The sequence below is a fragment of the Mus caroli genome, chromosome 2 (assembly GCF_900094665.2).
Source record: "Mus caroli chromosome 2, CAROLI_EIJ_v1.1, whole genome shotgun sequence".
Lineage (NCBI taxonomy): Eukaryota > Metazoa > Chordata > Mammalia > Rodentia > Muridae > Mus > Mus caroli.
The window spans coordinates 28,398,292-28,411,880 of NC_034571.1; the positions used below are offsets into that span (position 1 = coordinate 28,398,292).

The following is a 13,589-nucleotide window of genomic DNA, read 5'->3' on the forward strand; positions in this document are numbered from 1 at the left end:
TTATGCCTCTGCCTCCAGTGCTTCACATGCCTGGGATCCCTGAATGAATGAGGTCTCAGCTGAGGTGACAGCTCTGAGAAGTGTCCCTTAGCCACTGCACCCGAACAGAGCCTCCAGCTCAGTCTCCCTGGATCTTTCCCCCAAGACTGTCTGCCTGAGATGGTCCTGCCAGATTCCTCATTCATCAGATCCTGGCCTCAGCAAGGTGGGGCAGTAAAGGGTTGGGAACTGGGGCTTTGGAGGAACGTGAACTGCTGGCTGGTGGTTCCCACAGACACTTGCTCAGATCCTCTTGTGTACTAGTCAGGGTTCTCTAGAGTCACAGAACTTATGGATAGTCTCTATATAGTAAAGGAATTTATTGATGACTTACAGTCTGCAGCCCAATTCCCAACAATGGTTCAGTAGTAGCTGTGAATGGAAGTCCAAGGATCTAGCAGTTACTCAGTCTCACACAGCAAGCAGGCGAAGGAGCAAGAGCAAGACTCCCTTCTTCCAATGTCCTTATATTGTCTCCAGCAGAAGGTGTAGCCCAGATTAAAGGTATGTTCCACAATACCTTTAATCCCAGATGACCTTGAACTCAGAGATTTAATCTTCTGGAATCCATAACCACGATGCCTCAAGATCTCCATACCAAGATCCAGATCAGAAACTTCTATCTCCAAGCCTCCAGATAAGGGTCACTGGTGAGCCTTCCAGTTCTGGATTGTAGTTCATTCCAAACATAGTCAAGTTGACAACCAGGAATAGCCACTACACTCTTGTCTTTCTAGACCCGAGTCTTTCATAGGCACAACATTCTAGAAAAGCCAAGTGGGAACTTCCCGTTTGTTTAGAAAGTCAGTTATATCAAGTGATGCTTTGCTGGGGCGCACAAGTGAAAAGATGTCTTGCTTAAAGCAGACACGGGAAATAATGTTTTCCTGAAGCAGACACAAGTGAGAGGATGTTTTGCTATAGCAGACACATGAACGGACACATGAGGAAGGACTATAAATGTGACCCCACAGACAATGGGAGAAGTATATTGGTCTGCTCAACCTCGCTACTCTTCACTAAGGACATCATCATTCATGTATATTGGTTCGCCTTACATAGCGTTGTTGAGCTTCACTAGTGGTTGTGCCTGAGAGAAACTCACCAGAGAACGTCTTGTGAAGTTCCTGCAGCTTTTGCTACTTCTGCAGCCTTGTCTTAGGCCGGCTGGCCAGCCAGTGGGTTTCTTCAGGATTGAACTACAGCTGCTGGTTCGTGTGTGGTGTCTGCCTGCCTAGAGGACTGGACTGCAGCTGCTGATTTGTATTTGGTGTTTGCTATGGGACTGAACTGCTGACAAAGACTGAGCTCGCCCCCAAAGAACTCTTGCTGACCAGTTCCACGTCCCCCATAACCTCATAACTCCTCTCCTCCATTACCTCTGCTGGGTGGCGGACAAAGGAGGGGTTGAACGTTTATTAAAATAGGCTGTGAATTTTTTTTTTTTTTGCCTATAAAAAAGTCTCAAGGGGAGAAATGACAGCTGAGAGGTAGAAAAGTTTTAAGGTGTCTCCTTTGAGGTTCCTTTCCTGCCCTGCCTCCTTCCTTTCTGAGATAGGATTGGCATTGCTGGGATCTTCTAGCTTCAGCCTCCTGAGTCCTGGGATTATAGTCACTCTTGGCTTGGTACCATCCTGGCAGGAGTGAAGGGACCCACTACCTATACTGCCTGCCTTCTATTTAAACCTAACCCTCATGCAGCCTGGTGACTTTGGGAAGTCATTGTTCCTTTCCCCAGTGTGACCACATTGAATAAACCTACTTTCACTCTTGTCTCTTTTACTGGGGTATTGAGGAGGGGCAGCCAGCGACAAAGCTTCACCCAAGCTTGTTTGCCACAAACAGCCAATAGTATATTGGCTAGCTTTTAAGCTCAGTACTGTTGACCCCAGAGCACTAGTCCTCACTATACTATATTATACTATACTATACAATACTATACTATACATGTAATACCCTCTTGCCATCCGTAGATCCTGCACCTCAGGGTTACAAACTGAGGCCCCATGTTGGTTCTTTGAGACAGGGTTTCTCTGTTGTAGCCCTGCCTGTCCAGGAACTCACTCTGTAGACCAGGCTGGCCTCAGAATAGCCAGTATTCTGGTCTCACACCAGATTGTCTCTTGCTTCCTGTCCTGTTACCAGGCTTTTTGCACTGCCTGGGAAGTGAGAAGGGACACTTCCGGGGGTGGGGGGCAGTTCCTAGCCTTTAGGCTACACAGAACCAAATGGAACCAGGCCTGGCGGCAAATTGGGCAAATTGTTGGAGAGGCCTGAGGTTACACAGTTGAAACTAAGGATCCAGTTAGGCCTCCAGACACTCTTGGCTGACTTCTTAGATATCTCATCAGGGGCCACAGGCTCTTCCCTTAGGGAACAGGCCTTACGGGGAAAGGTTGAGAGCCCAGCCAAAGAATTTAAACCCTTCAGGCCAAGCCTGGTGTGGAAGTAATAAGCCTGTAATCCTAAAGCTTAGTAAAGGCAGAAGGACCATCCCCAGCCACAGGCAGTTTGAGGCCAGCCTGGGCTAAAGACAAAAACTAAACACAGTCGGAGCTGGCAAGAAGACTCAATAGGTAAAAGTGCTTGCTGCCAAGTCAGATGACCTGAATTTAATCCCTAGGACCCACGTGGTAGAAGGGAAGAACTTAAGTTATTCTCTGCCCTTCACTGTACTGTGTCCCATGTGCCCAATCACATCAACAAACGTAATTTATTTTTAAAAAGACAAAGCCTTCAGGCCTCTACTTCCTCACCTCTAAAAGGAGATGCCTAGCTACATCAAGGAGGACTGGATGGATTGGTTCGTTTCTTCTCCAATCTGACTGTCCACATTATGGGACAATTACGAGGAGCAGAGATTGCCACCCATGCTTCTGAAATGTAAGCTCAGGAAGTCTTCATGCACATGTCCAAATATGATATCATGCATGGTATCAAACGTGATGCCCTGCAGAGAATTTACATCTCAAAAGCCAATCAGCCCAACTCTCCTTAGTCTTCCACAGGGAAGTCCAGCAGACCTTAACTTATCTCCTGCCCGAATCAAAAATGGCCTTTCACTCACCCATTCCCCATTTTCTTTCCTCCAAGTTATCTGATGCCAGAACAATCAAGTCACTATCTAGCTCAAAAAACCAGGAGATGCCTCCTTCTTTGCTCTGGTCTACAAGACTGGGCCAGATTCTAGCCTGATCTGCTGTTCTCTCAAATTAGAATGCATCCAGGGGTACTCCACAAACTTTTTGAGTACCATGCTGCCGGGCCAGCAGGCCTCTAGTGGCTGCCACTGCCTGTACCCCGATGCTTGGCCGGCTTTGTGTCAGAACCTTTTGAATTTCCGTTCCAATCCAAAAGCAAACGCCTCCTCCGACCTCCCTACTTGAGCTCTTCAGCAGACTCTCTGATCCAGTCTTTCCACTGGGTGCCTGCCTGATTCAGGACAGAGTTCCTAAACACTGCGGCCTGGATAAAAAGAATTACAAAATGCCGATAGTTTGGAGAGTACGAGGTCCCCAAGGTGTCCTTTGCCATAATTATCGGGAAACTGAAAACAAAAGCCTTAGATAACAGCCTGGAACCAGGCAGGCCGAGTCACAAGGTTGCCGGGCTTCAATGGATCTTCAAAAGCGGCAACGCCAGGACAGATGCTTGTCATTTTTAGAGGCGAGCAAGACCTGCATAGGTCTTGAGACACCTCTGCGATTGTTTTCCTGAGAACCGGGGTGCTACCTCCTCAGCCTGCTTCATTGCTCACTGAGCTCAGGTCTTGGCGGGATCCGGGCAGGCCGTTCTAGCCCTAGTTTCCAGATTGTTTCCCCTAGTCATTGTTTCTCCTTTTCTTGGGCTCGCGCTCTCCTCCCGTTCTTTCCAGCGCCGGCCCCCACACCCCGCGACCTCCCACCGCCTCTCCGTCCCCCCCCCCACGCCCCCACCGCGCTTCTCAAGGAGGCGGGTCCAGCCCCGCGAGCGCTCCAATCCGAGCGCCCTCAACTGGCCCTGCCTCCGCGAGCCCCGCCCCACGCCACCGCCAGCCAATAGAAATTCGTGTTCGTACAGTCGGCCTGTCCAATCGCAGGTTGGCTGTGAGCCTCGCGCGCCCCGCCCCTTCTGCTCTCGGCTGCGGCTCCGCGGGCGGTCGCGCCGGGGCTTCGGCATTCTCCGAGCAGCGCCGAGCTGCGTCGGGCTCAGCCGGCTGCGTCCGGAGGTCCGGGCGACGGCGCCGCTGTGCTCCAGCGGTGCTAACCGAGACAGAAGCCATCCGGCCCGGTCGGAAGGCGCCTGAGACTCGGGCAGGGCAGGAGCGGCGTAGGTCCCAGGACTGAGCGGGAGGCGGACCGGCACACGTTCCCCGCCCGGCAGAGCCTCCCGAAGCGGTCCCTGCAGAGCCGGGTCGGTCGCCGAGGTGGCTTCCGCTTCCCGGGGCCTCACCTGCGCAGGCCGCGGTGCGCCAGGTGCGGAGGCGTGTGCGTCGCCTGGGCACCTCCCACGGCAGCCAACGGGGCGGAGGCGGGGCCGCCGCCCGGGTCTCCAGCGGCTCGCCCGGCCGTCTCCGTCAGTCTCACCGGTCCGCCGGGCCCCGCGGCTCGGGATGCTGCTGCTCGCTTGCGAGCCGCCCTCCACGCCAGCCCCCGCTGCCGGGGCCGCACCTCGCTGTTTACATGCCGGTGGAGCCCGGGTTCCCCGAGGCTGAGAGCAGCCGGCTCACTGGACTGATCCCTCGGACCTGGGGCTCCGGACTCAGATCCTCTCCTGCCCGCAGCCTCCGCCGCCATCTGGACTGGATCCGGCTCTGGTGTTTTTGAGGAGGGGGGTGTGGTGTCGGGAAAGGAATCCTGGGGTTTTCTAGTATCCCCTTCTTTTTTTCTTTTTTCTTTTCTTTTTCTTTTTGGCCCTGCGGGCTTCAGACTCAGGGAACTTGCTCATGGCTTTTTTGATGAAGAAGAAGAAATTTAAATTTCAAACCACTTTCACCTTGGAGGAGCTGACTGCGGTCCCCTTCGTGAACGGGGTCCTCTTTTGCAAGGTCCGGCTGCTGGATGGCGGGGATTTTGTCAGCTTGTCGTCCAGGTAGGTATTGAGGTTTTCGCGTTTGCAGGGGAGGGTGGGGAGCGTTGATGAGTGAGATCTAGCCACTTGGCAAATGTGGAAGACTCAGCTAGGGACGGATGGGCAAGGGGCCCGCCTGGGGAAAGATTTGCGCTAGGCAGGACTTAGGTCTGAGTGAGCTGGCAGAGTGCCTGGCACTTGTCTGCAGGTGACCAGCCAGAAATCTTTTAGGGCCCTGCGTGCACTCTTCAAGTTACCCGTTTTACAGACTTGTATGAAGAGAGCTGACTGAGATTTTCACTTTAAGGGATTAAGTAAGGGTGTCCCAGGCCACCTTGCCACCAAGCTGGCCCCTGTGGCTGTCATACGATTGAGAGATTGGGCCAGCCACAGGCTCTCTGGCTCTCTCCCCTTGGCTGGGAAAGCCCAGTTCCAGGCACTCCCTGGATTTGATTGCGGGAGGTGGCTGGATTTTGGGTTGCCCAGCCCCCTCTTGAGTGACTGCCCTCCACTGGCTAAAGCTGGACTGCTTTGCAATGCAAATGTCCTTGCCAGGAGACTGCCTTCCTCTATGAAAGAAGCCATCGGGTTTGATTTTGTGTCTGTCACCGTCCTAGTAGGTCCAGCTTCCCAGTTTATTGCTGAATGAGGTCCCAGTCCACCTTTTGCAGGTTGAGCTCATGGCGGTCGGTCACACAGTCCTGACCTGCCTGCAGAGGTCCGTAGAGTCCAACTCATGGGGAAAGGAAGTCTCTGGGTTCCTGTTCCCTCTTCGGCACACTGGACCTAATACAGGTTTCTCCATCAGCCTTGTAAAGGGAAGTTGCAGTAGATAGGCCCCTGGCCCAGCTCCCGGGATGCTTCCCCCTCCTAGCCTGTCCCTTGCTTCTTAGGTCTTGTGGGCCTAGTTAGCTGGACCTGTCCCACTATTCAGAGTTCTCAGAGGTGTGTTAGACAGATTGGGATAATGAGCCCCAGAAAGAGGAAGTAAATTGGTTGCCAGAGACTTTGCCAGAGGCATTTGTCAACCAGACTTGGCCAGTTGGGAGACCTGTTGGGTGAATTCTGTTGGAAGGAGAGAAGGAAGCTCTGTGCTCTGATTCAGATTTTGGAATCTGTGGATAGAGTGGGGTGCCTGTTCTGTGCACTGGGCCTCCTGTTCTGCTCAGGGCTGCTTATCTGAGGAATTTGGACAAGGGCTGCCCTTTGTGGTCGGGGGTGGCTGCAATCCGATGCCTGTGAAGTCTGTAATCCCTGCAAGTTACCCTTCCTAACGACCGGCTGGACCGGCCATGGCCCAGTGTCAGAGGGTCGTGCTCAGTGATTGGGCCTGGGGTCAGCCACTGAGAATTACCCAGTCTCCCTGATCTCACGTGCTGGCAATTACTGGTGCTCTGCTCACTGTCTCACTAGCACCTCTGAACGCCACGGAGCAGGAGTAGAGGAGCAGGGATCATTCTTACAGAGGTGAAAACAGAGGCTCAGAGAGAGTGACTTTAGCTGCTACACTGTGCCTCTGACCCTCAGTTTCCTTTTACTGTACAATGGGGAAGTAATGCTCACCTTTCAGTTGTGAGGGGAATGGAGAGTGTACCATGCATGACCAGGGGAGTGGCTACAGTAGTCATGATTACCGTATTGTAAAGGGTCCCGGCCCCAGCCTTCCCCAACCCCAGGTCACGGGAGGGGGGGCACCCCTTAATCAGCAGAGGTCCTTAAGTGATCTGGGATTGAGCACGGTACCAAGGAATTTGTACCAAGCCCAGGCTAAAGTTTCACCTGTCTACCTAGACCCTTCGCCAGCCACTGTGACCCTACCTGTCAGCTTTTCTCCTGCCTCAACTTGCCCCCACATCCTGGAAAGTCTGGAAAGTTCCAGGACTTACTTAGCACACATGCTCTGGATTTCACCTCTGTTTTCCCTTCTTCCGCCTGGCAAGAGGCCACGGATTCTCTGAACCCAGCCAAGCCCAGGTTCCCATCTGGAATAAAGCCTCATTTGGGTGGGTGGGGTACTAAAGAGGAAGAGACTGCCGTTGAGGCCCAAATCTCAGTGCTTAGATCCTGGACACTTGGGTACTGCTGAGCAGGTGTGGCTGCAGAGAGCCGTGATGTCGGAACCCACGCCACTTTAAAGTGGCTTTGGCTTCTGTGGGCTTTTACCAAGGAGATGAGGGTTCCTATGTTGCCTTTCCCTCTGCCCATACCCCTCCCATATTTATTTTATACTCCAGGAGCCTCGGCCACCTCTCTACTACCTTGATCCTGTTGTTTATAAATTGGGGTAGGGACTGAGGTGACTGGACCTGCTTAGATCCTGGGCTTAGATGTGGCAGCACAACTTTCCAACCCTAGGGACCTCTGGATGGCTTTTTGGACTGTTGGCAGCATGGGTGGTGTCAGACTGACAACAGCCCTAGGCCCCACCCTTGCAACACCCTGTTTCCTAGCTGGTGTTTTCCAGTGTGTTGAGTGCCATGGCAACGGCTGGTATTCAGCTCTGGCTGACCCAGTTGGAACAGGTGCAGCAGGTGACTCCTGGGGCTGTTTCTTACCCTTATCTTCCAACACTGCCTTAGGAGCAGCAGTTCCCACGGCAACCAGACTCCTCGTGCCCAGATTGTGCTAGGCATAGCACTGAGTGTTTTGAGCAGGGTATCCCCACTAATCCTCCCAGCCATCTGGAGAGGCACTGAGGCCAAAGTGGTAAAACCACACACTAGAGGTTACCAGGTAGTAAATGGCACAGGGGGAAAATTCCTTTCTCATAGTGGGTTTCTTTGATTGTATGCTTGCCAATGCCAGGGACTTTGAGCTACCCAAATACCTGACCATCTGCCCTATTTGTGGGTGAGGACACTGAGACAGGAAGATGAAGTGACTGGAGGCCCCGTGTTACCGAGCCAGAGAGTAGCAAAGATAGAACTTGGTTGCAGCAGGTCTAGTGCAAAGCCCTGTCTTGGTGGTATGTGTCAGAAGCAACTACAGATCCATGGGACATTCCAGACTCGACAAAGGCTTCTTTCAGTGGCTTGGGTGGTACAGCAGAGTCTGGTGCTGGACGGTTTTGAGGCACTGAACTTGGTTTTGTGAAGCCTAAGGTAAATATAGAGTCTCTGTGACTATAAGGTAAGGGCGGGACTAAAGGAATCACTGTATTTGTGGTCACACATAGGCCATCCCTCCACATAGTGGGCATTTGCTATGTGTTCTTGCCTGGGACCTCCCAGGGAGATAATCCAAGTGGTACCTGGGAGGGTTTTCAGGGTTAGCAAGTGTCCAGGAGGATACAGAGGTCCCATCCAGTGTGGCGATTCTGGCAGAGGCTAATGTGTACACGTGGCCTTCACATCAGAAGAATGTTCCTCCCTGGCATTGGCTTGCCACACGCATGGGAGAGGCGTGCAAGGAAACACGGACTTACCTCACAGGAAGGAGAAGAGAGAGAGAGAGGAGAGGAGGATACTGCTTCCTTAGCCAGGGGATGGGGAAACCAGTCTCGGGCAGAAGTGTCCTGCCAGAGTTACTTCATGGGAGGAATGCGTGACACAGTTGGCCAGACTGTAGTCTAGCCCTTACCCCTGTCCCCGGGGCTTCAATCCTCCTCATTGCACCAAGAAAGTGGGTGGGGCCAGGAGGAGAAGAAAGATCTCTTTCAAGGCCACCTCCTGCTTTGTACTTGAGTGCTAGGTTGTCTGAGAAGCTGTGACTTGGAGCGGGCCTTCCCTCAACCCTTGTCCTTTCTCCTTGGCCAGCTTTGAGTCCTCAGTGGGGTTTTATTTTTGTAAATAGAGCCTGGCTGCTATCACACTTTCTGTGTCACAGCCATGTGCCCATCATACATGAGTACTCAAAGGAGCTTTTGGGATCTTGAGTTAGCTCTGCATCTAGAGGTCTTGTGCTCAAGCTCAGACCCTGGTCCTGGGGCAGGCAGACTGACTTGATTGTTTCCTACCCAAAGCCACATTTTTTGGCCAGGGTTCCATCCCTCAGTCTCTCCCTCTCCCCTCCCCTCCCCCTCCCCTTCCCCCTCCCTGTATTTAAAAAAAAAAAAAAAAAAAACCTGTAGAATGTCTCTGGGTTTGCAGCCATGCAGGGCATGCTCTGGGATAGCTTGGTATGGGGCTCTGAGAAAGCAGAATGGAGATTCCTAAGTGGGTACAGTGTTAAGTACAAGAGGACCCCACAATTGGGTAAGGCCTTTATTGTCCTGGTCAGAACTGGGTCGCTGTTGGTTGAACAAATTGGAAAGGTAGAGAGTGAATAACCATGGGTTTTTTCTTTCTCCTTGACTGAGACTCCCTTTCCACTGGCAGTCCTGTTTCTTGGAGTTCCTAGTTAGGTTGTGATAATATGCTTGGTAGGCCAAGCTAATCTGGTGGATCCCAGTGGACCCTGGCATGCCAACTGGCGAAATGGTTTTGTTCAGACATCTGTCCATCTTTCTTTTCTCTAGCTTCAAATTCTTTTCACCCCTTGCCCTAAGCTTACTGTTACCTCAGGAAGGAACAGTTTATGGGAGTCTTAGAAGCTGAGAGGGATTGAGCTGAAGATGGGGAAGAACCTGTAGAGAAGTAAGCTCCTGGCTTGATGGCATGTCTGCCTATGCAAGGTGGGATGGGGTGTGAAAAGAGTTGTGGGACTAGAGAAAACAAAAATGGAAGGTGCCGGACCGGAACTGCTTTCAGTCTTAGGGATCCTATGGGGGCTCAGGGAGCAGGGGAACAATGTGACATCATTTACTCATTAAGATGATGGCTCTTGGGTGCCGATAAGAGACAACAGGCAGTGCTGACCTAGCCTGGCAGAGAGGTGGCACATAGAAAAAAAGGAACAGACTGGAGAAGATACCGGGCAAAGTGGGCAGGAGGGTTCCCTATCCTAAAGACACGACACCATACTTTGAAGGTACTAGGAGATAGGCATTCAAAGGGGGCATAGTTTCAACGGTGTCCTGGAAACCAGGGCTCATGTAAAAGTGGAAAATCAGACAATGGTGCTGTGAGGCAGCAGTCAACACAAGGGACTTTGAAATCGCCTCCTCACCTGTGTTTTAAGGGCTCTTCCTTCTCCTACGGCAAACTCTTAAGTCCTTGGCATGTTCTGAGTGTCTCTTACTGTCAGTTTGCTTCCTGAGGCCCCTGTGAAAGGTCTTTCCTGTGCAAGCACAGTGGCCAGGGAACCTATGGTAAGAAACCCCATTGTCAGGAGATGGGGAGGAGTGGGCCTTAGAGGTCAGCCGGGCCATGGTGCCAGCGTACCTGGCTCTCTCTGAAGTCATACTGCTGTGGCCTTGGTAAGGAGCTTCCCAACCAGTTTCATACCTTAGTGACTACTGCTTGAACCTGGCCTTTGCTGCCAATTGGCTACACCATTGGCGTATGCCACCTTGGCTGTGCCTTCTCCTACCTGGTAGCTTGGCAGTAGCCTTGACCTGAGGTGATCTGGTTGTATGGAGACAAGCCCCTCAGGCCTGCTCTTTGCATGGAAGTCCTGGTTGTGTGGGACTTCTTGGCTGGAATAACATTGTTGCCTATAGGTCCTGCTTACCTGGGAGTGGCTGGGAGGTCCCTGGAAACCCTGACTGGCTTTCAAGAAGCCCTGCTTGTGCATCCAGGTGCCAGCTAGTCAGCCTGCCTTTGGGTCTTTGGAACTGAGGGACTTGATACATGGAATATAAGGAACTGGGAAGTAAACTAGTTTAAAAAGGAGCCACAGAGAAGTGTGAGCAAGGAAGAGACACCAGGAAGAGTCCTGGAGCTAAGGTGTGGTGAGAGGGCACATAGCTCTGCTTTATCTACCTCTCCTAGCTAGTGCTTTGAATTGTGGGGACGTTAGATTTGCCCCAGCTCCTAGTGATATCCTGGGCCTGCTGGCGCCTCAAAGATCAGACCGTATTTTTGTAGACTCGAAGCTGCTCAACCTGTATCTAGTGTCATCAAAGGGTTGTGGTTGCAAACTTGTGGTTTAGTTTCTTGGCATCCGTGGCTTAGAAGAAAGAGCTCTTGAATATAGACCTGAAACAGCTTTTACCCCATTTTGCCCAGATGTTGACTGGCAGCCCTCAGCTCTGCAACCACCTTGTTTCAGGGGTAGGCAGAAGGAGTACTGTTGGTAGGAAATGACTCTCTGTTGGTTAGGTTTCTATTTTACCGCCCCACCCCAGCCTGTTGTTCACTGCCTCTGATTTCAACAAGGGACTTAAACTCTAGCATCTCCCTTGAAGCAGAACTGCTGGTGCTGGGGGATGTAGTAATGGTGCTTGCTGGAGCAGCTCGGCTGCTGATCCACAGTGGAAACACTGTTACACTGTGTCTTTCTTATTCCCGCTGGGCCAAGTGGTGTGTCTCTTAGTAGCTGGTACTCCCTTGGGGGTCCGGACCACTGTGGTGCTGACAAGAGAGGGTACCTATTGCTCTGACTTGCTCCTTTGCCTTTAGCAGGGGTGAGAGACGGTAAGGAGTACCCTAGTGTCTGAGCTGAGGGCCTAGTGGGGCTTGCCGCTGGGTCCCCATATCTTCTCTTCCCCATTGGCTTAGTCCTGCTCTGCTGAAACACTGCTCTGGTACCCTGGCAGACAAGCAAACAACCCCTTACAGAGGTGCAGGCACTGGCTATAAGTCTCCTGGTAGGGATAGATGAGAGAGCCCAAGGTCTTTCAATGGCCTACATCCTGCCCCTTGTTTTTCTGGTTACCCTGCTTTTTCTTAACCCCCTTACCCAGCTTTTTCACATAGAACTACTGCTCAGCCCAATGGCCATTCTAGGAAGTCCCCTACCCCCAGGCCTATTGACCTTGTTACCTGCTATAGCCCTTCATTTAAAAGTGTTATAGTTCCTATTCATTATATCCCGCTTCTTCCCAGACTATGGCCCTTCAAGGCCAGAAAAGCATCCACTGCATCTTAGTTCTTGGGCCTCATGCTGTGTGTTGGCATCACCCCAGGCTGGGACTTCTCTCCCCTGGCTCTGAACCAATGTGGTTGTTGGTGTTGACTATGTGGTGGCTACTGCCAGCTGCTAAGCCCAAGCCTACCCTCCATCCAGTGCCTGAAGTATCAGTCTGTGCCAGGAGGAACCCTTATCCATAAACTAGGCAGCTGGGTACCACTGTGGGCTTAAAGACTGCAATTGAGAGGCAGCCAAGGACCCACTAGCTGAGTTGAGTGTATCACTTGCCGAGGATATCAGTGTCTGTACACGGCTGGGAGGGAGGGTGAACTCAGGCACTACCGTTGGGTCTTGCAGCTGTTGAATTGCTTTGGACTAGGGCCAAGGGCTTTCTCCCTGTAGATGGTTTCTTCTTCTAATGGGCACTCACTTGAGGGCATCAGGAGATCAAGATTACCTGCTCAGCACACGACCAGGCCCAGGCAGCTACCATAGACTAAATCTGCCAAGAGAGGAAGTATACACCTGGTATCCAGAGAACAGAGGCTGGGCCCTGTTCACATCTTAAGCGGTCTCTTCAGACATGTGCAGGCAAGCACCTGTAGCTTATACTTTCCTGGGTTGTTCCATGACAGTTTTCTGGTCACTTTGTATGTTCGGGTCCATGGAACTATGGGATACCGTCTACCTCTGTAGGGTCCTACCTGTCTACACTTGTCCTAGTCATTGCTGGACAGGCCTTGAGGAAGTGATGTGAATTTGGGGTGGGTAGGTAGAGCTTGGTTGTGGGAGAAGAGCAGGAGAGAACTGGTGATTTTTTTTGGGGGGGTGGGGTGGGGGCTGTCTTAGAGAGGGGAAGAGCTTGGGGATGGACCTGACAATATGCTGACGAACCTAGGGTGGGTTTGAATCCATCAGACATGGATTTTATTTATTTCTTAGTTCACTACTATTTTTATGTATATGAGTTTTTTGCCTTCATGTAAATCTGTACACTGAAGTGGAAACTTAAGGGTTCTTTGGAAAGTCAGTTGAAGGAACGCTTCACTGACGCAGGCACAGGAGAAAGGATGTTCTGCTAAAGCAAGCACGTGAAAGGACATGAGATGAAGGATTCTTTGCTAACAACATGCATGTATTGGTCTGCTTTATATTGCATAGTTGAGCTCCATTTGTCGGGACTCCATAGAGAAAAACACATCAAAAAACTTCTGGTGGTGTGTTGCAGTTTCTTTCTGCTACCATGGACTCAGGCTGATGGGCAGAGTGATGTCAGCTGAGACAGACGCACATGCTGAGGCAAGGCACATGGAGGACACATGATGTTTGGAGGGTATAAACAGGACTCGATGGACAGTGGCTGTGGCTGAGCTAGGCTTAGAGAGAGCTGGCTGCGCAATGCTTGTTGGTCGCACGTCTTTGCTGATCTTCACTTTGCTGAGAGGGGCATAGTTGAGAACTTCTCCTTGGCACCCCTCCGGATCCCTTTTGCTGACTTTGTTCGGAGACTAAGGCCTGACTGTCTCTACTTGGTAGTGCCACCACCACTGATTTATGTTTGTTATCCTGACTCTACCGCACTAGACTGCTGGTGTATCTGTGAGGTGTTT

At 51.7% G+C, this 13,589-nt stretch overlaps 1 protein-coding gene across 1 annotated transcript in view; it reads left to right on the forward strand.

Annotated features, from left to right (window-relative positions):
- Positions 1-4,152: 4,152 nt before the first annotated feature.
- Fam102a (family with sequence similarity 102 member A) overlaps positions 4,153-13,589 on the forward strand; it is a 34,665-nt gene continuing 25,228 nt past the window's right edge. Inside the window, exon 1 of the mRNA XM_021183196.2 lies at positions 4,153-5,109. Within this exon, the coding sequence (XP_021038855.1) occupies positions 4,964-5,109 (146 nt within the window). The 5' untranslated portion in view covers positions 4,153-4,963. The remainder of the gene's footprint in view (positions 5,110-13,589) is intronic.